At 42.5% G+C, this 22568-nt stretch overlaps 1 protein-coding gene across 1 annotated transcript; it reads right to left on the bottom strand.

The window, feature by feature from the left end:
* Positions 1 to 7257: 7257 nt before the first annotated feature.
* On the bottom strand, positions 7258 to 20931 carry LOC146632154 (receptor tyrosine-protein kinase erbB-3-like). The gene is made up of 14 exons (XM_085353236.1): positions 20844 to 20931; positions 13117 to 13274; positions 11568 to 11754; positions 11042 to 11167; positions 10249 to 10314; positions 9909 to 10027; positions 9655 to 9796; positions 9338 to 9451; positions 9118 to 9241; positions 8917 to 8990; positions 8698 to 8788; positions 8545 to 8562; positions 7431 to 7642; positions 7258 to 7337 (listed from the first exon to the last, which is right to left on the bottom strand). The coding sequence occupies exons 1-14, from the start codon at positions 20929 to 20931 to the stop codon at positions 7258 to 7260; spliced, it is 1599 nt and encodes a 532-aa protein (XP_085209362.1).
* Between the last annotated feature and the right edge of the window lie 1637 nt (positions 20932 to 22568).

Here is a 22568-nt window from a genome sequence, read left to right as displayed (position 1 = left end):
TTGGTGGTACTTTGTAATTGGAAACCATCCTCTGCTACCAATGTTAACTCAAAAGACACGACGTCGTACTCTCATTCACAGCGCTTTATTCGTTCCGCCATTTTTTATACCCACCACAACAACAACACTTCGCGGGCAACAGTACTCTCGCGATAAAACAGAAAATAACAAGTTAACAATTGGTCCCTGTAGTACCCAACCAAGTCTAGTCTTGACTGCAGCTGGTCCTCCAGGTAAGCCTAGGCGCACAGGTTTGATGGGCGTTACTAGGTGAGGACAGTCAGAGCCGATCAGAAGGAGTGGCTGGGCATTTGTGAAGGGCTGCAAGGGAAGCCTTCTCAAGTGTCTATATTTCTGTTGAAGTGCTTTCACGGGGTATGAATGCTCAGCCAAGCCTAGGTCATCAGCTGTGAAGGCTCTCTCAATGGTGAATGTTCTGGATGGTTGGCTGGCAGGGGAGACTTTGACTGTCACTGATGCACCATGCAAGGTTCTCAATCCTTGTCTCACCATACGTAGAGTAAGACTCTCTGCCATGCCCTGTAACTGCAGTCTTTGAGTGGCCTCAGGGAGAAGGATCGTCCTCTCAGATCCATCATCCAATATGGCGAATGTCTCCAGGGTGTGCTCACCGTTCTGCAGGAGCACTTTGGTTATCTTCAGAAGCACAGCGACGTGTTCCATTGGTGGATTGGGTGCAGCAGGTCTGAGATTCACTTCATGGAGGGCCTCTAGGTGTTTTCCCCTGCATGCCTTACACTGCATTTTAAGTCGACACTGAGCGGCCTGGTGGTGCCGCCCACAACACCAGCAGCGATTGTTGGACTTAATCCAAGTTGATTTCTGCTCCTTAGTCAGCATCTTGAAGTTGACACATTGATCTAGGAAGTGCAGAGTGTTATTACAATATGGACAATAAGCTGTGGGCTTGTCTTGAACCTCAGAAGTGTAAGGGGTTGTAGCTGAGGACCTTTGGGGGGCAGTGTTGTGTGTTGCACCGTGCAGCACGGTGGTAGTCCTTTTGGTGGCTCTTTTATCTCTTTTCATGCTGCTCCTGTCTCTCGAGCTCTCCTCTACCTTCTCTGTGTGATCTCCGCCCTCTTGAATGACCAGCTCATACTCCAGCCACTCTGCAAAGTCTCTCAATGATGGTATTCCATCTTTCTGTGGGTAAAGGTAGCGGCGGAAAGCAGCACGTAGGTCTTGGGGTAGCTTTCGTGTCAGTCTAGCAACATGAGACCCGCATTGCAGCTCTATGTGTCCATCTTCCCCAAGTTGCTCTAACATGCCGACCAGAGCACGGACTCTCAGTGCAAACCTTCTGAATCCAGTTGTGTCACCTGGGCGGATGCTGGGCTCATCCATAAGCTTTGCTATCCTCTGCAGTGACAGCTGGTGCGGCTGACCGTAATGTTTAGTGAGCGAGGCCATCGTGTCAGAGTAGGGGTGAGGTGAGTTACTGTAGGAGTCAGCAATTAAAAGAGCTTCCTCAAACTTAAGGTGGTCACATAAGACCTGATATTTGAACCTCTCGGTTGCATCAAAGGGGAGAATATTGTCTAGGGCAAGCCTTAATCTAGCAAACTGCCTGGGATCACCCTTCGTGAACTCTGGGATGGAGGGCGATGGTCCTCTGTAGGTCTTCTCCTTTACAGCTACAGCTGTAGTGGGAGCCAACACTTGTTCTGGGGGGAGCATGTTCGCGTCGAAACTAGGTCCAGCTAGTGATCGAGATAAGGGGGTGGACTGTGGTGCACAAGGCTGAAAGTCAGGAGCTTCAGTGGCTGAGGGTTGCTGTAACTGTAGCTCTTGTAAGCGTTGGCTATGCTCTTGTGCAATGGCTGGTAGCCGTGGAGGTGGAAAAGACTGTACCTCTGGTAGATCAGAATGATCTCTCGGGAGAAAAACTGGAGGTGGTGGTACTGGCCATTCTTCAGCTGCATCCTGTGTGTAGGATATATTGTGCTGCTCTGGTCTCAGGGGAAAAGGCTGTGTAGTTAGAGGTGTGGAGACCCAAGTGTCATCAGCTGAAATGTAGCCCCCTGGTTGCTGGGCAGAACGTAAGCAGGTTGGTTCCAACGTGGTGACATTACGGTCCATCTGCCTCCTCATGTCTCCTACCATCAGCTGAAGTTGCCTGTTGTCCTCCTGCAGTTGCTGCACAATGTTCATGAACTCCTGAGGGATGCTGGATGACACTGGGGTCTGTCCTGCAGCTCCAATAGAACCAGGAGTCTGGGTGAGGGGCGTCATCTTGGCGTATCCTTCTCTAGTCTGCTGTTGCTCCAATGTAGCAGTTGTGGCAGTGTGTAGCCTTCATACTGAGTCATCCATCCTGGAGGTCGCACAGCCCTCCATGGACGTGCACCTGCTCTCTGGGGGTCATAATCCATCTTCACTCTGTAATCACCTGATCCGGCTCGAAGGACCAATTTTGTTATGATGATTTCTGATATGAGGTTCAGTTCTACGGTGGTGATCGCAGGGTGTGCACAGGTCAAGTGCCACTATGACCCTCCAGAAAATAATGAGGACAGGGGATGATTGTTCAACTCTTTAATGGCAGATTTAGCGTGGGCGTGGGTATATGTGTGTGTGTGTGGTTCTACAAACAGAATGGAAAAACAGAACACAAATTACAATCAAATTATAGACAACAATAATCACAATATAATATATTACAGCCACATACTTGTCTTATAGGCCCTACTACTAAGCTGGCGGCTTTTACTTATAGTCTGAACCATATTTGGCAACAAAGAAAATAAACATCTTTCCATCACTTAACTCTTGTGCCCCACTCACTTATGATGCCAACTAAAGAAGGCAAATACACATAACAAATCACCAACTGAAACCGAACTCAGTATGGCCTAGGCCAGTAGTTCCCAAACTACCGTACGCGTACCCTCGGGGGTACGCAAGTGGCTGTAGGGGGTACGCGTGGGTTGGGGTTGGAGTGGGGATCAAAAGTTTTAAAAGCCGAAATTTGCGCTAATGCAGTTTTTTTTGCCTGTCAAATACATGACTATATACCACCCTCTGGTGTTCAGCAAAAAAATAGCTCTGACAAAATACATGGGCGTGATTTGCCCAAATGACTGACACCTAACAGTTGAAGTTGCCTCCAAGCATTCAGTGCAGTGCGAAAATGGACAAGTGGTTAACAAGAAAAAAAGGCCCTACCACAGAGACACCGGCCACAACAACCAATAAGCTCATATCTGAAGATGCATTTTCCAGTGACCGCACAGGTGATTGTTCAACAACAATGTGTTCGTCAGATTTGGATGCTAGCAGTGCTAGCAGGGATGTATCTGTGGTTACTAGCCAAGTGGCTAGCATAGCTGGAGCCAGCCATGTGGAAAGTGATGAAGTGTCTGATGCGGAGCGTCAAAGTGGGAGAAAGCATGACAGCACGGACTGTAACACAACCTCATCAAAGAAGCGCAAATATGATGACAATTATATTTCGCTGGGGTTTACGTGTATAAATATTGGTGGATTTCCCCGGCCACAGTGTGTTATTTGTGCAAAAGTATTGTCTCAGAACTCAATGAAACCTTCACTTTTGCGCAGACATTTAGAGACAAATCATCCCCATTTGAAAAATAAACCAAGGGAATATTTTGAGCGACAGCTAAAATCACTTTAAACAAGTAAAACCTGCATTCAGGTGCCAGATCTTATGAATAAAAACAGACTACAAGCATCTTACATGGTCAGTTACAGAGTGGCTAAAAACAACAAACCCCACACTATTGTGGAGGACCTCATTCTCCCTGCTGCTTTAGATATGGTAGGGACAATGTTGGGGGAAAAGGCAAAAAAGACGATACAGTCCATTCCATCATCAAACAATACTGTCTTACGGCGCATCAATGCAATGTCAGAAAATGTTTTACAGCAGCTACTTCTGCGCATACGCCACAGTGAATGTTATGCAATACAGCTAGATGAGTCCACGGATGTGGCTGGCCTGGCGCATCTTCTCGTATATGTGCGCTACATTCATGAAGGAACCATCAAGGAGGACATGCTGTTCTGTAAACCGCTGGAACAAAGGACAACTGCCGCAGATATTTTTCAAAAGCTGGACACATTCATGAACACACATGGACTCGTGTGGGACAGATGTGTTGGCATCTGTACTGATGGCGCACGGGCCATGACTGGGAGACACGGAGGTGTGGTTTCGCGTGTGCAAGCAGTCGCGCCAGATGCCTCCTGGGTACACTGCAGCATCCACCGAGAGGCTCTTGCTGCAAAGGGAATACCTGTCCGTTTGAAACATGTTTTGGACACGAGTGTAAAAATGGTTAACTTTGTGAAAGCCAGGCCGCTGAACTCCCGCTTATTTGCTGCGTTGTGCAATGAGATGGGCAGCGAGCATGAGACATTATTACTCCACACAGAGGTTCGCTGGCTATCTAGAGGGAAAGTGCTGACCCGTTTCTTTGAGTTGAGGGATGAACTTAAAGTTTTCTTCAGTAACCATCCCTTTGAGCTGTCTGAACATTTGCATGATGAAGAGTACCTTACCTGCCTGGCTTATCTGTGTGATATATTTTCTCGTCTGAACGAGCTCAATCTCGGATTACAAGGCGTTTCTGCAACTATATTCAATGTTCAAGATAAAGTTGAGGCCATGATAAAGAAGTTAAACCTTTGGAAGAACTGCTTGGATACAAACAACACTGAAGTCTTTCCTGTGCTGCATGATTTTCTGTGCTCTAATGATCTCACACTATCTAAAAGTGTAAAGCGCGAATGTAACGTGCACCTTGAGGAGCTGGCGGTGCAGTTACGCCGATACTTCCCAGAGACGGACGGCTCAAATGATTGGATACGTCACCCGTTCACCGCCGTGCCTACTTCGTTATCACCGTCTGACCAGGAGAGCCTAATTGAAATCGCCACAGATGGATCTCTAAAAGTTGAACACGCTCAAAAGAACCTGGCGGATTTCTGGATAGGGCTGCGCACTGAACAGCCCGCGCTGGCTAAGCGCGCTGTCAAGACTCTGATGCCTTTCGCCACCACATACTTATGCGAAAAGGGATTTTCTGCTTTAACAAACATGAAAACAAAATACAGAGCAAGACTTTGTGTGGAAAACGATTTAAGACTCAGCCTTTCCCAAATTGAGCCAAACATTGAAGAGCTGTGTGCCTCTGCTCAAGCACATCCATCACATTAAATAAAGTTCTGTTTAATGAAAGTTCATGGCCTTTATGCTCTCGACAAAAAAGTGAATTCTAATAAATCCTTTGATACACTGCTAGTATTAAGTAGTAAAGTTTGTTATTAAAACTCTGTCATTACTAAAAAATATTGATAAATTCATTTGGTGGTGAGAAATAATCGACTGTGCAGTATTTATCTTTATGCATGCGATATTGCAATGTATTTATAGACACTAATTAAGAGTCGTTCGTAGTAGGGGGTATGCGGCTGAGGGTGACATGTCTCAAGGGGTACGTGGCTGGAAAAAGTTTGGGAAGCACTGGCCTAGGCGAACTTTGCTTAGCTTAGCGCGCTTAGCTTAGCGATAACTTATAGAAAATAAGAAAATGTATAGAAAATGTACAAACAGAGGATGTCCAGAGTGATAAACATACAGGCTATCCTTCTTACACAAGAAATATCCTGAAACTCACCAGTCTTATGGACGCACACTCTCAATGAACCCACATAAACTGCTCCCGAGCATAACTTGTGATTCACACCGCCTCCATGAACACCATTTTTCATCCCAGTCAAAACATTACTCACAAAACGGCCGCGCCCTCTAATGGCGAGGCAGAAAACTGCATCACAGTCCTGCCTTCAGAACAATATAATGACCAATGTTGGGCAATTAATTATATAGTTACTTCTTCAAAAAAGTAACTGAGTTATGCAATATGTTTTTTGCAGCCGTTTACCTAAAAATGCAGCCAAGGCGGGTTTTTTTTTTTTTGTTAAAATAAACATTTTAAACTATTTACAGAACAATCAGGTGTTCTGCATCAAATTTGATGCCACACAAATTATTTGTGCCACTCCAAAAAAACATTTCTGTCCACTATGAGATAAAGAAGAACAACAGCTTGATACCTGCAGGCCTGACAACAGGAGATGTATCACTCCTGTAACACCTGTAACATTCAGCAGTCGCTGCACACTAACTACACAAGATTTGCGCTAAACATCGCGAATCTCTCACGTCTCAAAACACCGCCACCCTTTCCTAAACAACTAAATGCCAGGTTGCCATATCATTTTTTGATTGGGCGACATGGTACATTGTTCGACCAATAGGAAAGGGTGGGGTTTTTTTTTCCTGTTTTGTTTTTTCACTCACAGGCGGAGAGTGCTTTCGAGGTTTTCTTTATAAAACGCTGTTTTTACCGTTTCTTCCTGCAGTAAATATAAACAACGATAGTATTCAGGAAGAAAACCAAACATTACATATATTTTTATCATAAGTCTGGTTTTACGTGGCTTATCAACACAATTTAAAAACTGGTATAAAGTCCACACTTTTCCGTCATTTGTGCCGTCTGTCCTGCTCACATCTCCAATGGTTGTACACGTTGTCATTAACGTGGCTTCACTCCACATCAGCCACGTCGCTTTGCTACCGGTGTCGGCACACAAGGACGCTGTCATAGCCTGTCAACGACGTTGATTAGCTGCGTATATACAAATGTGAATCGCATTATTGGCTGAACTACGGGATAAGGTTGGCATCGTTCTAATCCCATACAGGAGCAGCCAGTCACTTACTGACTAACACTGCAAAACAAAAATTGTTAACATTTTAATTTTCTGTGCGCAGAGACTGCACGCGCGCAGTTTAGAGGGAAAATTGTTTATAACACACTAGAATTGGGCGGCAATGCATTTGAATCAGTTATTCAATTTGTCTCCCCTGCTGATTTGTGCACAGAGAGCACGGTGGATACGATTAAGCATGTACTTTATCTGTATTTGCACATAATCTATTTGCAATGTGGCACTTCAAACAGGGTGTGAGTATTTGTGCTTTAAAATGTAAATTCTGTTTAAAACTATCAGAAAATATCAATTCTCTAAATCACTGCTTGTTTCTTTAATACCACTCCTTCTTGTCATTCACTCTCTAACAACCTGCATACATGTTACACCGTTAAAGCTTTATATTAATAATCGCTTTATACGTCATTTTGTGAATACTGACCCAGTTAAGAACATGCAGTCTGGTACACAGGTTCCTCCCCTGCTGTATTTCTTTCAGCTGACACACTGGTCTGGACCCGGACCCCAGCAGCCATCAGAGGAGCACAGCGGGTGACACACATGCTTCTCTTTAACTAAGGACGCAACCAAAACAGAAACGATGTTATGAGCAGAGCCATTGTTCACAATCACGTCTTGCAAGTTTTAAATGGTCCGCCCCCACTCACCACATTCACCCTTCTTTTGGTTGTTGGCCATGACTAAGAGCTTTGAACGTTTCTGTGGACGGGAGCCTAAAAGCCGTGTCCAGTTGACAGTATCATGATAGCAGAGATTCTTGTTTCCTTTAATGTACACGGCACCATCATTTATGTTTTGCAGCGAGCGCAACCCCAGCGAGGTCAGAGAATTGATCTTAACCACCAGGAGTGCATAGCTCCTGTAGAACAGCAGGAAGTAAATAAAGGTCAGAAAGTGGATGAAAATGTTCCAATTTTGTTTAAAATACCACAAAATCAAAGTGAATATTGAAAGCCATATTTCTTTTAGGTTTAGCAGTTTTCAAGAACATGATGTCAGACATTATTTTTTAAGGTTTACAAACACAATTAATGCACTTTAGCTGTATTTGCACAAAATCCAGCAGTGTGGCACTTTGTGTTTCTTGTTGTTCTTACTGATCACATTTAATGATGTAATATAATCTTTCACAGTGTGTTTTCTTTGAGAAGTTTGTCACCATCTATTCATTTTGATACCTTTTAGACACAATATGAATTCAGTGATTCGGTGTCTGAATGTCATGTTTTTCAAATTGCATAACCCGTGTACTTAAAAAGACAAACAGCCAACAAACATATTCATGTTTAATCTTCAGTATTTTCATGCATCATGTAGTATGTAGTATGGAAATACTACAACAAAACTGATACTGCGGTATCAATTTTGTAGAATCTACTTTGGTAAATTCTTTAGTTATATGTGAACTCATTAAAGCTGAGAAGGCGGTTTGTTTTTAATGCTTTAGTGCTTTTGGTTTCAGACGGGATTTAAACCCAGGTAAAAGTACTCTGATGTACCCCATCTTGCTTTCCTCTCATTTACTGAAGCTTGAGACCAGCCTGAAAAGAGCTTTTTCTTTGTCAAATTGATGTCAAAAACATGCTGCCTCTCCCAGCTTTAAAAAGTTGTGCCCACGGCCAGCTTAACCAAACAATCCCAGTGCTGAATTACCCCTGAAAAAATCATACTGAAAAATACCAACACCACGGATTCGGACAGAACATTTGTAGGCTCTAAGAGGAGATAGAGAGATGTGAGCATGTGAAATCTTTACTGTACCTTTTACTAACCACTCCTCTAAACAGGATAACAAGATAGGATAAAAATGAGAAATAACAAAGAAAATAAAAACAAAATTACTTTTATATTCCAGCAAATACTCTGTCTGCATAACAATGCAGAAAAGACAAAAACAAAACAACTGTTTCTCACTTGTAAAGTTTTCTTCCCTGAATTGTTTGGAGGTTGGAGAAGACTGACAGGTCAGACATGCTTGCAGGCCACGACTGGATGTTGAGGAAGTCTGAAAACAGAGAGATTGTTTTTCAGAAGCCTCAACCAGACTGCAAATGGCATTAAATAACATAAAAAGATAAAAGCAGTCTAAGTGACAGTCTAAAAAAAAAGCACAACCCCACAACATACACACACCTGTAATCTCCTCCACCGTGTTGAAGATTTTCAGTTTTTCTGGATCAAGGGGTGGTACCTTGTTGTAGTCATCACTGAGCAAAAATGAAATAAGTAAGTAAAAGGAAAAGCATGTTGCAAAAACGTCAAAAAAGTGCAGGTTGATCTAGAGAATTTTTTTTTAAATCTTTGCTGCGTTTTATGAAAGAAAGTTTTTTTTACCCTTCTATTCCCGTCACCAGGAAGTTAAGACTTCCCTGGATCTTAGTGCAGTTTATGAAACTTTCTATGTTGCGAGCATCGACCGTTTCGCTGTTTGAATCAGTCCAGCTTGTGCCATGGCAAACTGGGAAAAAATCAAAAGATGAGAAGGAAACAGTTAATAACAGCAAAGCTGTAAGGTATCTGTAGAGAGAGCTTGAGTTCGATCTGCATGAAATACCTTTAGGGCAGAGGCCTTTGCAGGGCTCACATGTTTTCACACCATTTTTCTCCACTTCCATTTTATTAGATGGGCAGTTGCTCACACATGAACTGCCATCCACCACAACGTTTTCTATTAAAAAAAACAGAAAACACATGAGAATAAATGCATAAATGATCGTCAGTGACTGCGTTAAGCCTTCAGTAAACACTGTGAAGAAAGCTGAACAGCGCAGTCATAACAATGATTAAAAATATGTAAAAACAGCAATCTTACAGGAAGAAACTATGTATAAATTCTGAGTTTATGTGAATATTGTCATGTGTGGGACTCACTGGGGCATTGGGTCACACAAATAGAGCCGTACTGGTACTTGGCATTGGGGTTGGGCTCCATTCTATATGTAAGCCTGTTGTAGATCACAGTTTGTGGGCACTGAGGCACGCAGGAGCCCGAGTTGTTGAAGTTCCTGCAGGCCTGCAAAATGCAATTTATAACAGAGGAACATTTTATTTTTACATCTGCGTTTTCTGTACTGCAACATGTGAAAATATCTTCTCATTAAAGCCTGTGGAAGACTTGGACTCACAAAGCAGTCTGTATCCTTGGGCCCAGTGCAACCTCCAGCACACTCAACGTGGCAGCACTCGCTCGGGTTTCTACCAAAGCAGCGGCCACTACACTGAGGGGCGCACACGGTCTTTGTCACTGTAAGAGAGTCGAGGCTTGTAAAAACCTGGCGTGAAACTAAAACTGTACCGTAGATGCATATTAAACTTTTAACTTTGAAGTTACGTATATTATTAACAATGTGCAATGTAAATGAACAACTCTGGCAGCAGCCATGATTCATGTGTGAGACATCTCACAAGGTAACCAGTGCGTGGAAAATCAAGACATTAAAGATAAAGGTGCTTGATATGACTCACAGATCTGGCATGTGTCATTTCCTGGACCCCAGCATGGCACGTCTCCACAGGCTTTGTGACAAGGCTCTGAGATTAAAAAAAAAAAAAACTCTTATTAGTTTCCGCATTTTAATACAAAACCAGAACAAAAGTCTTAAATTAAAGGAAAAGTTCAGATTTTGTTTTTTGTTTTAAATCCAAAGTTCAGCAGAAGAAAAAAATGAAACCTCTACAAGTTACAAGATGCAACTTGCAGCGCTGAAAAATGAAGCCTGCAGTTCCTCTAATGGCCAGTTGAGGGTGAATCCAAGTGCGAGTTAACTCCAATAAGACGTTTCGCCAGTGTAAACATGTTTACAGACTTAAACAAAAAATGGTTTCTGTCTTTAGAACTAATTTGACCTTCTGTGCTTATTTTTTTTAATGACTCACATGTTTAAATTGTTTTAAGGCTTTGAAGTTTGAGACCAGGGGCTGCTAGACCACCACGTGTCTGCTAGGTGTCACCTCAGATGGTCCACTTTACCATGTTTGTCGTGTTTGCACCTTTTAAGGAGGTTTTTGGGTGTTTTCTGTGTGGTTAATTGCATCATTTTGTGGAGTGAAATTCTACTATTTTATTTGTATGTTAGTACAATTAGCAGGTATTTGTGTCTGGGTAATGCAATGCATCAGTCTATGGATGCACATTAACATTAAGCTTGCTAGTATTAGCTTAAGATTCTAACCTGGCGGCTCAAACGGATTCACTTCTGGCTCCTAAAAACAAGACGCAGATATATCTATGTGTGTAGTTACAACCCAGTGCACTCACTTTCAGGCCCATTGTCCTCTATCACAATTTGGGCTGTTCCATCCTTCACTATGTCCAGCCAGTTCACCTGCGGGGCGTAGCTCAGATACTTATTCCGGATGATCTTCACTCCTCCCCTGAGGATCTCTGTAGAAGGTACACATAGGTGTAAATGGGGCAGTACAATTAGGAAAGCAAGCCCGAACAGGCCTGTGCCTCATCCTAACAAACTCTGCCATTCTCTGTTTACTACACAGCAAACGTATCATGTGCTGGAGCTCATGTTACACTGGCAGTTGAGCGGTTGAGCACATGGTACATTCCAGGGACTTCATATCACTTCTATACACACAAGCACACACACGGGCACAAACACACACACTGCTGCGTTTCAACAACCGGTATTCTAAAGGTGTGGCTGAACTGTGTAGATGTGGGAGCTCCAACAGTAAGAGTGCCACATCCAACTTGACCTCTTATCTGCTCCAATCCAGCCTCCCACATGTTAAACACACTCTATACATCAAATGAGTGACTCTCTGTGTACCTGTGAGGTGAGTCAGGCCCAGTTCTTGAAGGCCATGCTCCCCATCCCTCTGATAGTTGACCATGACAGCCAAGGCATACTGGTCCTCATACAGTGTGCTGCCTCTGATGATGCGCAGGTGGTGCAGTGGGAGGCGGCTGAACTCATTGATAGCAAAAAGGATGTACCCTGTCACCTCCTTGATAGACTGCAAGGCAAAAGAAAAGAACAAGGAAGAGAAAAATGCAATTTGTCAATTCTTCTGCTCAATCAAATTGTTATCAGGGTCACAAAGCAGCAGGGGCGTGTTTGCTTACTGAGTTAGTCACTGACTTCAGTGGCATGACTAGCACAAAAGGGGTGGGGGCATAAATGAGCTCATTCTGGATTTGAGACAAAATCCATTACAGAGAGCGATCAAACAGAACATGTTTTGACTTTCTGTGTTCTCCTGGGCGAATGAAAATGGTTGATTCACATCCTTACTCATCTTGTCGGTGACACCTTTGCAGTGAAAGGAATAATGGTAAGGCAAGCCAAGGCAAGTTTATTTGTATAGCACAATTCAACAACAAGGTGATTCAAAGTGCTTTACAGAGACATTAGAAACAAAACCAAATAAAAAGCATGATTTAAAATTGATTAAAACAAGCAAACAAACAAACTAATTAACAAACAAACAAACAAACAAAACTGTATATAAAATCAAAACAGATAAAATCAGAACAGTAGATAAAATCAGTAGTTAAAATATAAGTTTTGAAATTTAAGCTTAAACGAGTGGATTTGGTGCTTTATTCAAATGCAGCTGAGAATAGGTGAGTCTTCAACCTGGATTTAAATAAACTGAGTGTTTCAGCTGATCTGAGGCTTTCTGGGAGTTTGTTCCAGATATAAGGAGCATAAAAGCTGAATGCAGCTTCTCCGTGTCTGGTTCTGACTCTGGGAACTGATAAAAAACCGGATCCAGATGACCTGAGGGATCTGGATGGTTCATACTGGGTCAGGAGGTCACTGATGTATTTTGGTCCTAAACCATTCAGAGCTTTATAGGCCAGCATCAGAACTTTAAAGTCTATGCTCTGACGGACAGGCAGCCAGTGTAAAGACCTCAGAGCTGGACTGATGTGGTCCACTTTTTTGGTCTTAGTGAGGACTCGAGCAGCAGAGTTCTAAATGAGCTGTAGTTGTCTGACTGGTTTTTTTAGGTAGACCTGTAAAGATGCTGTTACAGTAATCAAGCCTACTAAAGATGAATGCATGCACTAGTTTTTCCAGGTCCTGTTGAGACATCAGATCTTTTATCCTTGAAATATTCTTGAGGTGATAGTAAGCTGATTTTGTTATTGTCTTAATGTGTTTTTCTAAGTTTGGGTCTGCATCCATCACTACACCCAAATTTCTCGCCTGGTTTGTGGTTTTTAGATGTATAGATTGAAGTTCTCTGGTGACCTGTAATCATTTTTCTTTGGCGCCAAAGACTATTACCTCAGCTTTGTTTTTGTTTAGCTGGAGAAAATGGTAGTCAAACTCTCTCTTGGTTTGTTGTTCGTAATGTTTGCAACCTCACCTCCAGAAAGTTGAAGTCTCTGGTGTGGCCCATCATGGTGATCTCGAGGTTTCCTATCACAATGTCGCAGTTATTGTACCTCGTCTTCATCAAGTTGTACATGATTTCTGAATTTCCCATCGTGCTCAGAAAGTTCTTGGTGCCGTCACAAACGGTCACTGCGAAAAGCAAAGGTTCTTAGATTTTAAAAAAAAAAAGCGAATTCATTAATCATCTGATTTTTAAAAGGCTATCCACGTCAGTATACAGCGAGCCATTTCCCACAACCTCCAGCACACTGCGTTACCTAGTTTATCATGTTCAGTTTTAACAGTTTAATTAATGAGCTAAAAATAAACACTTTCCATTCACGTTAGCACAGCAGAGAGATGTTCTGTCAATTAAAGAAACATATTTAGAAATGTGGCTGTTTGTGTGGCTGTGGAGATCACTCTGGGGTGGCTTTGGGCTGTCTCCTCACTGTGTTGGTGTGTTTGACTCTAGCCTATAGGTTTACATAGCTAACTGGTGTGTGTATGTGTCAATGAGTTTCAGGTGAAATTGTTCGATACATTACTTTTTTTGGGTAATGACCTCAACACTGGTTACAGTCTACAATCTGGTTACAGGGTACAATCCCAAAACACTAACTTATGAAACCGTAGTGCCAGCGCTGCGTGCCACTACCTTCAGATAGACCAAACTGGCTCCTATCAGAAAAGAAAGTGGAAGCCTTCAGTTTGACAAACAGACACCACACAGCTACTTGGTTTCTTGGATATCTGTATCTAGGCATCTGTTCACACCTTTCTGGCTTGATTTTAAAGATCAACTTGCAAGTTTAAGAGCCGTTTTTAAACTATAAAAAAAAAACCCACAGACAGTAGCGATTTTTGATAAGGGCGACATGGGCGGTTGCCCAGGGCGGCATTGTGGTGGGGGCAGCATCACGGGCATCGGCCAAAAAAAAAAAAAGGAGGAAAAAAAAGGAAAGGAAAGAAAAGAAAAGAAAACATCATGCCAGCGCATTTTGGGGATGTCATAGGCACCGATCGGTGAGAGTAAGGGCGCCCTCAGTTTGCGAGGTGTGCCTGCTGCTTGCGGCACAGGGAGGAGAGGGGCGGGGCGACGGGGGATTCTCTGGCTGGCTGGAGCGGCATTTAATAACCAGGGGTCCGTTCTTCGTACATCGCTAAGTAAGTTAGCTGGATTAGATTGTTGACGATTTCGCGTGATCTTTGATCGTTCGGTTCTCCGAAGCTCATCCGGGACTTGCTGTCATAGCAACAGAGCTGTAAGCGTAAACCTGCTCGGGAGCAGGTTTACTTTATGTAAACAGGATTAGATCGCGGCCACTCAGGTATGTCCGCTTCATTTATACGAAAGCAACAGCGATATTCCACCACTGTTTTTCCATAAATAAATATTATCAATGTAACTAAAGATAATGCAGTATTTGATTCTTTTATTGATTTCATACAGATACATACAGGCCATTTCCTAAAAAAAGGGAAATGTACTATTAATCATTCTATTTCATGTATTTGATTATTTCAGATGTAATTCATATTTTAGAGTAGTAATAGTAAATTACTTCGTGTAATCAAGATGAGAGACCACGGCTATAAAAGCGAAGGTGGATTTGGGAAGTCTGTCGCAGCCATGTCCTGTCCGTTTACGCGAGCCACCCATTGTGGAAGGTGCAAGATTGATAAGGAGAGTTTTCAGAATTCAGCGTATATTGCGGGATAGACAGGATCCTTTAGCTCAGCGCGACAGTGTGCTCATAGAGACATATCGATTTTCCCGTGAGGGTATTATTTACTTAACCAACTTGTTGACGAGGGGGTGCAGGACCACCACCTGTCTTTTTGTGCTCTGCCCTTTTCTTGGTTGCTGTTATAGCATGTGTGTGGGAATGTATGTGAATGTTTTACTGTTACATCTTATTAGTATTTTAAGTATTCCATCTATTTTATTTATTGAATTTTATTGTTTTATTTATATTTTGATATTGCCAGGGATGATGCAATGATCGGGGACCATTCTTCATTTCGTTGTTCTCGTGACAATGACAATAAAGTTTCTGATTCTGATAAACAAACAAACAGATTATTTCAGGGTCTCTTTTCAAGAGACTAAAAGCAATATTAGTGATAAATATTACCATTCTGTAGAATATTCTTATATTTCACCTTTACTTGTTCCCATGTTCTAGTGGGTCCTGTTGTGGCTCTAATGTGAAAGAGGATATAATGTAATATAATATAATAAATTTACCCTACCGCCTACTGGTGTTGGCCAGAGGGGCCGATGGCGCGATATGGCAGCCTGGCTTCTGTCAGTCTGCCCCAGGGCAGCTGTGGCTACAACCGTAGCTTGCCTCCACCAGTGTGTGAATGTGAGAGTGAATGAATAGTGGCATTGTAAAGCGCTTTGGGTGCCTTGAAAAGCGCTATATAACTCCAATCCATTATTATTCGCCTCTGTCAGTGCGCCCCAGGGTAGCTGTGGCTACAATGTAGCTTGCCATCACCAGTGTGTGAATGTGTGTGTGAATGGGTGAATGACTGAATGTAGCGCTTTGGGGTCCTTAGGGACTAGAAAAGCGCTATACAAATGCAGGCCATTTACCATTATTATTATTAAATTACTTACGAGTTTAATTTGTCAGCAACTTTCTGCCAGCCCTCTCTCCTTGCCTTTGCAGCCTTTGCAGTGTTCCCTTGCGTTTTAATTAAACTCTGAAACTCCTGAAATCCCTCAATCATGAGTTCTTGCTCTGCTGCCGAAAAATACTGAGCGCGCTCCTTCGACATTTTCGCCGACCAATCAAAGGGTTGCCGATCAATGTTTCTACTATCGATGCGTAGCCCCTGTTAAGCCACCCAGTGATCTCACATTACTTCATCCAGCTATACTAATAATCGTCAACAACAGGTGTGTTCGGAGAACCGGAATAGCGAGCTCAAAGTTGGCGCGATGATTTGATCTTGGATGTAGTAAGCGAGGTATACGAAGAACGGACCCCTGGGCCCTATTTCAGGAAGCCGGTTTAGTGCAAACTCTAAGTATACCCTGAGTTAACGGAAACTCTGGGTTTTCGGTTTCACAAAGCGAGTTTAGATTAATTCTGAGTGAGTTACTATGACGACACACTCCGTGAAGCTAAACTGCCCCCTAGCAGGTTTACTTCAACTAACCCTGACTTTCTCCGCCTCTTTGTCGGAAACCTGACTGTAGGAAGTGTCAGACATGGCGTGCTCCTTCCTTGAAGAGCCAGTAGATGTTGAAGCCCAAATTCTCCACAGAGCTCTCCGCCGGGAGAGAGTGATTAGAGCGCGTTCGGACATTTTATCATTTCCTGATGATTTTCTGTGTGAATGTTACCGTTTTTCAGCACAATCTATAATTTATTTGAATAACATCCTCAGGCTTAATATTGCTCATGTGACACATCGCGGACATCCTCTCAGTTCTGTACATATTATTTGTATTGCACTTCGGTTTTTTGCAAACGGGAGCTTTCTGTATAATATTGGTGACGCTGAGCACGTTTCCAAGGCTACCGTCTGTCGGGCAGTCAGGAATGTTACAGTTGCACTGAAACGTCTCCTGTACTCGTTTGTGGTGTTCCCCGGTCATAGACCCACAAGATTTATCAAAGAGGGATGCCACAAAATTGCAGGTAGCAGGATGAACGAAACTTAATTCATGATGTGGTGATATTTGAACTACTACTTAAATTTTACATTTATTTTCACGGTTCCCAGGCGTGATTGGCTGTATAGATGGCACTCACATTCCAATCATTGCTCCTTCAGTAAATGAAGGAGGCTATGTGAACAGGAAGTCTTTCCACAGCATTAATGTACAGGTACATAGTTCCCTGTAGCATTTCGAACTAACAAATAATTCCATTATAGTAATGGATGCTAATTTGTGTTCTCTGCACTGTGAAGATCATATGTGATGCTGCCAACATTATCACAAATATGGAAGCCAACTGCTCAGCCTCTGTGAGTGGTGGTGGTGGACGACCTCCACCTGTTTTTCGGGCCTCCGCTTTTTTTTCTGTTGGCTATAACGGGTCACATTTGAGCATACAGAGTAAGCAAATATGTACTTGTAATGTGCTCAGATAATTTCAATAAGTGCTTACAGAGGGGAAATTAATGTAGCCTCTAACTGCAATTGATTTACATCGGACAAACAGACCAAGCACTATGGCTCGTAATACAATTACACCTTACCTGTTTGGACTATATTTTTATATTTCATTTTTACTTGCTGCCAGGAACGTTGGGGGCCTGTTGGGTTGCACCTGCGCTCAAATCACATCACAAAATAAAATGTATGAAATAAAAAAAATAAAATAAAATAAAATAAAATAACGTGTTGAATGGGTGGAAATCCCTAGATCAATGTTTAAATTAACACTCACGCATTGACTCTGTCGGCTATGTTTTGCCATGCATGCTCCCTTTCTTTTGCAGCTGAGGCTGTGTTACTTTTTTTCCGCGAAATTTGCATGTTATCGGCATATGCTGCCATCAGAATTTCGGCCTCAAGCGCTGTAAAATACATTGACCGCGCCTTCTTTCCCTCCGTCTCCATGGTGACTCGCTTAATCTGTGCTCCACTAATCAGGGCTTTATGTATCCTCGTGCACGCGTTTAACTTGGGGTTAAAGCAACTCCGCGTTGACTGAACTACTTGTTATCAGCCTTTCTGAAACCGAATATTCCGAGTTGGACAGTTCGGGGTTACTCAACCCTGAGTATCGTTTTTCACTCTGAGTTTTCTAAACCGGCTTCCTGAAATAGGGCCCTGCTCGCAAAATAAAACAAACTAAAAACAAACCAACAAACACGAAAACACTATACTTTATGATACAGACTTATAATTTGCAAGTGAGCGCGAGAGCCCTCTGTGCGCCTGCTTGCTGCTGTGCTGAAGTCAATGTAAACTTTATTGTCATCTCCGCTATATACAGTCCAGTATATAGAGAGACGAGACGACGAGGCCCCAGTTGCAGAAGTGCAATTAAACAAACAATAAATATAAAAAGATTAAGAAAATAAATATACACTTTAGGACCAGGGGTAAACGGATCAATAACAATTTAAAATTTATAATTTACAGTTTGATGATTTAAAGTCTCACACAACCCGTCGAAAGGGGAGGGGGGCCGGCTGCTTCCAAATAGAGCACATTTCATTCATAATGTTGTAAATCCAAGCCCATTATGTATTCATGATTTGAATCCTGGGTTGTGTGAAATCCCAGAAATAAACCCAGACAAAGCAAATCTGTGAACTAAGGTGTAGATTTATTAGGTTATGTTGTTGTGAACCTTGGGTTAGGGGATGGGTCATACTGGAGTGCAAAATTCAAACCAATGGAAGATGGACAAGAAAACTTCTAAGCCATCAGGTGCTCAGTTTAGAAAAAAAAGAGCAAAGAAGAAGAGGAGAAACGAGCAAAAGATACAGGTAAGCAGATGTGTCATTGGATAATGGCAGGTCATCCTGAAACAATCAGAATCAGAACACTTTATTAATCCCTAAGGACATTATGTGGGTTACAGTTGGTCCAAGAAGAAATTGTAAAAATAGTAACAGTAACAGACTAAACTCCAAACAATAATGATGTTACAGATTTTACACATCTAAGAAATAGCACTAATATATACAGACATAGCTGGACTGGCCACGGGCATACCGGGCATTTGCCCGGTGGGCCGATGGTGATTTTTGGTTTTTATGGGCCGATGATTTTTTTTTAAATGTATTTTTATAACAGTATAAACAATGAAAGGTGATGGATTGGCCAGATGCTGACAGATGTGTAAAAACAACTCAGTTGTTTGGTGGTGGCTATGGCGGAGCTGCTACAAGAGGCCAGGTGGATGAGGGAAAGGTGAGGCAGGAGGAGGAGAGACCCGAGGCGGCCGCCGGTCCGAGTGTCAGGTGAACTGAACTTCAGGTAAGAAGTTATGACCTGCAGTCTATCTGGGTCAGATATAAACCAAGTTTAGGTGGAGTTTATTTTCGTTGTGCTGACTTTTTACCGTCAGTTACAATAACTTGTACTGCGTACTAGCTAGCATGACGGAGTTTCTACAGCTGGGTGGTTATGGTGCTATGTTACTGATAGTGAACTTTATTTTATTCATAAGGTTAGTTACTAGAGTTGCCAACTGTCCCCTAAAAAACAGAATTGTTCCGTATTCAGAGAAAATATTACGCGTTTCGTATTGAGGTGAAAAGGAACGCAGTTTGTCCCGGACTTCAGCTAGAATAGAAAAAGACACAAAGCTGGAGTTTTTCTCTGTCTTTACGCTGTCAGTTGTCTCTTCTTCTCTCATTCAATCGTGAAACTGATCAATGATCAGCTGATCGGCTTTTCTCTCTCGCTTGTTTATCGCCCACTTTGCGCCAGAAAGGAGAAACCAGCGGTTGTCGCGCTAAACAACAGCAGCATGTTTAAGCTTGATCAGCTGTTGTTAGAATTTATTTCATATTAATTTCTAGTATCAGCTGATGTTTGCTGGAACCACAGCTGTAAAAGCTGCTGGTCATTATGTCAGTTTGGTTATCTGGTGAGAGGGAAACATGAAGATGAAACCAGGAGATTTCCTTATTGAATCATCAGAGCTGAACAGGTGATGGAGAAACAGGTTTACCTTTTAGGTGACATGGATGAGTTGAAGGGAAGTTATGAACTGTTTCTGAGCGACAAATAACCCCAGGATCCTTTTTTATGTAGCTGACAGCTGGTAACTGTGCAGGGGCGGGTCTAGCAAAGTGTTGCCAGGGGCCAGGTATGGCATTAACAGGGAGAGGGGCACAAAGAAATACTTTTCTTTCTTATTCTCATTTAAAATATCTCGCTTTTATTAAATAATTATCTGAATCTTACAACCAAAGTTTTTATCTGATTTACAACGTATAGAAATCATACATAGACCAATAAGACAGCGTACATCACTGTCACAACAGCGTTCGTTTTCATTCAAAGGCTTAATGTTTTTTCGTATAATACCTGGTGGGCCGGTCTCTAGTCAAAATGCCAGGGCCGATTTTTTGTCCCAGTCCAGCCCTGTATACGGATCACTCAGTTTTAAATATCAAGGATTAAAATTGGTGATTAGAAATAAATATAAAAAAAAATATGACAAGAATATTACAGAGTAAAAAAGAGCGTGTATAAAAAGGGTGTAACTATTGCAGTGTTTACAGTGTATTAGATGGAGGAATTGTACAGGGAGATGGCCACGGGCAGGAATGATTTCCTGTGTCGTTCAGTGGCGCTTTTTGGTAAACTCAGTCGCTCACTGAGCGTGCTCCTGTGAGTAGCCAGGACGTCATGGAATGGGTGGGAGGTATTATCCATATCTTGGACAACATCTGCCTCTCAGACACCACCCTAACAGAGTCCAGCTCCATCCCCACAACATTACTGGCCTTGTGGATCAGTTTATTTAGTCTGTTGGTATCTGTGACCCTCAACCTGCTGCCCCCAGCATGCAACAACATAGAGGATAGCACTGACCACAACAGGGATACAACAAGATAACATTAATTAGTGTGTGTGTGTGTGTGTGGGGGGGGGGGGGGGGGGGGGGGAGTGTTCACCCAGGGTTCCAAACAGCCTAGGACCGCCACTGTATTCATCGTTCCTCTCCCAGGCTAATGATAAAAATAAACGTGTGTGAATATGTGTGTGCGGGTGTTTATACCCACCTCCTTGAGTCTGAGCGCAGCAGAGCTGGAGTACACACGGCAGCAGGACGTAGAGCACCTGCTGCACCTTCTTCACAAGGACCTTCATTCTTATTCAAATCTCCAGGCTGGCGTCGAATCAAATAAACATCACCATCGTATTTATAGAGAAGAAATGTGTCCTTGAATCTTCCCAAATCCCCTCGTTGCTTCCGAGTCTGACCATTTAGACCACTACTCGGCTGTCGTTTTCTTAATCCTCTGCTTCAACTTGTTCTAGTCTTCACGAACAGGAGTACATCCAGTTAGAAAAACAAAACCAAACAAAACCTGTTTGTGTTTTCGCTACATTTGTCACAACCTTACTAGTCGACCGCTCGGGTTTGTGTGGAGAAGAGTCACTACATCGCGGTGATTGGAGCGCACCGCGGAGCCAATCAGTAGCGGGAGCGGCTGTTTTCCTCTAGCACTGATTTTTGTGGGCGGGAGCAAAACGCGCAACACACAATAGCATAAAAGAAAGCCAGTAGAAACATCGAAAACAACTTGAAAAATGCGTTCACACATTTGCTCCTATGTCCAGTTGGAAACTGTATTAAAAACGCGTGTTGCCTTCAGAAAACAGTTTCCCTCTCTGTACGTGAGGCCGATTGATCCACAGTTCTGTTGTCTACAGTTCAGTAATAATAATAATATTGGTGTGAATTAAAAATGACAATAAAATAGCAACAAATGTGTGCCACAATAGTGGTTCTGGGCCATTTTCTTCCTGCTGTTTGTCAACATGTGATGAATATTTCATGAAGACAACGTTTTTTGTTGATAGTGTGTGCGTGTATCTGTTATCATAATTTGTAAAGTGATTAAATGTAGCTAGACTTTGAGTGGGTAAATTCCCCAACATTCAGGCAAACAAGTTTGTGTTGTTTTTATCATTCGTTAAATCACGTAAAATTCAGCCCTTCCGTCTTGTTTTCCTGCGCGTGTAAATAGCTTTATTATTACAGTCAGCGCATGCAAGTCACTCCCTCCCATTATATTCCTTTGCTACAGAAAACAACAACAAATGCTTAGATTGACGTCTTCAGTTTGTTCTCTGCTTCTTTGCATGTTCCACATATGATCTGATGGCATGTTTCTTACATCTGTTTTCTTGATAACAGGACTTTGACCTCCTCAAAGTCTGAAAATGTACGATTGCTTTTTTAAAATTTTTTATTGCTGCATCATATCATTGCTCCTGCGTGATTTTACAGTTGTACTTGGGACTCCTTGCAAAGTTTGTTATTTGCTTGTATAACAAAGGCAGTTCTTGAATAGTTTCAGTACAGGGGAGTAAGTCAAACTGCACGTTTAAACCAAACTAATGTGAGGTATTGTAACAAAAAACAAAAACATATCTGTTGTCATCTTGTTTATCTTCACACAAACACCGTGTACCAGTTACAGTGGATGAGCAAGCTAAACAGCTCTGTGGAAACTGGCTCTTCCTGAACCTCCAGTTCATGTCACGCACACACTGCCATGCAAAATAACTTCAGTGGAAAACAAAGACTGACACACTGATTGCATAAATCTGATTGATGCAAGTTTGTTTTTTCTTCACATGTATAACCTCTCTCTCTCTCTCCCCCCCCCCCCCCCCCCTGCCTAAAGGTAAGAAGGAAACTCAAAAACAAATGGTTAATGTTTTACCAATGACAGGAATCATTATCAAAAGCATTTCCTTCCTTTTTCTCCTCACAG

Source organism: Diplotaxodon limnothrissa, linkage group LG5 (genome assembly GCF_057381915.1).
Source record: "Diplotaxodon limnothrissa isolate DT_005_m linkage group LG5, D_limnothrissa_male_GT1.1, whole genome shotgun sequence".
Classification (NCBI taxonomy): domain Eukaryota; kingdom Metazoa; phylum Chordata; class Actinopteri; order Cichliformes; family Cichlidae; genus Diplotaxodon; species Diplotaxodon limnothrissa.
This window is presented reverse-complemented; position numbering and strand designations above follow the sequence as displayed.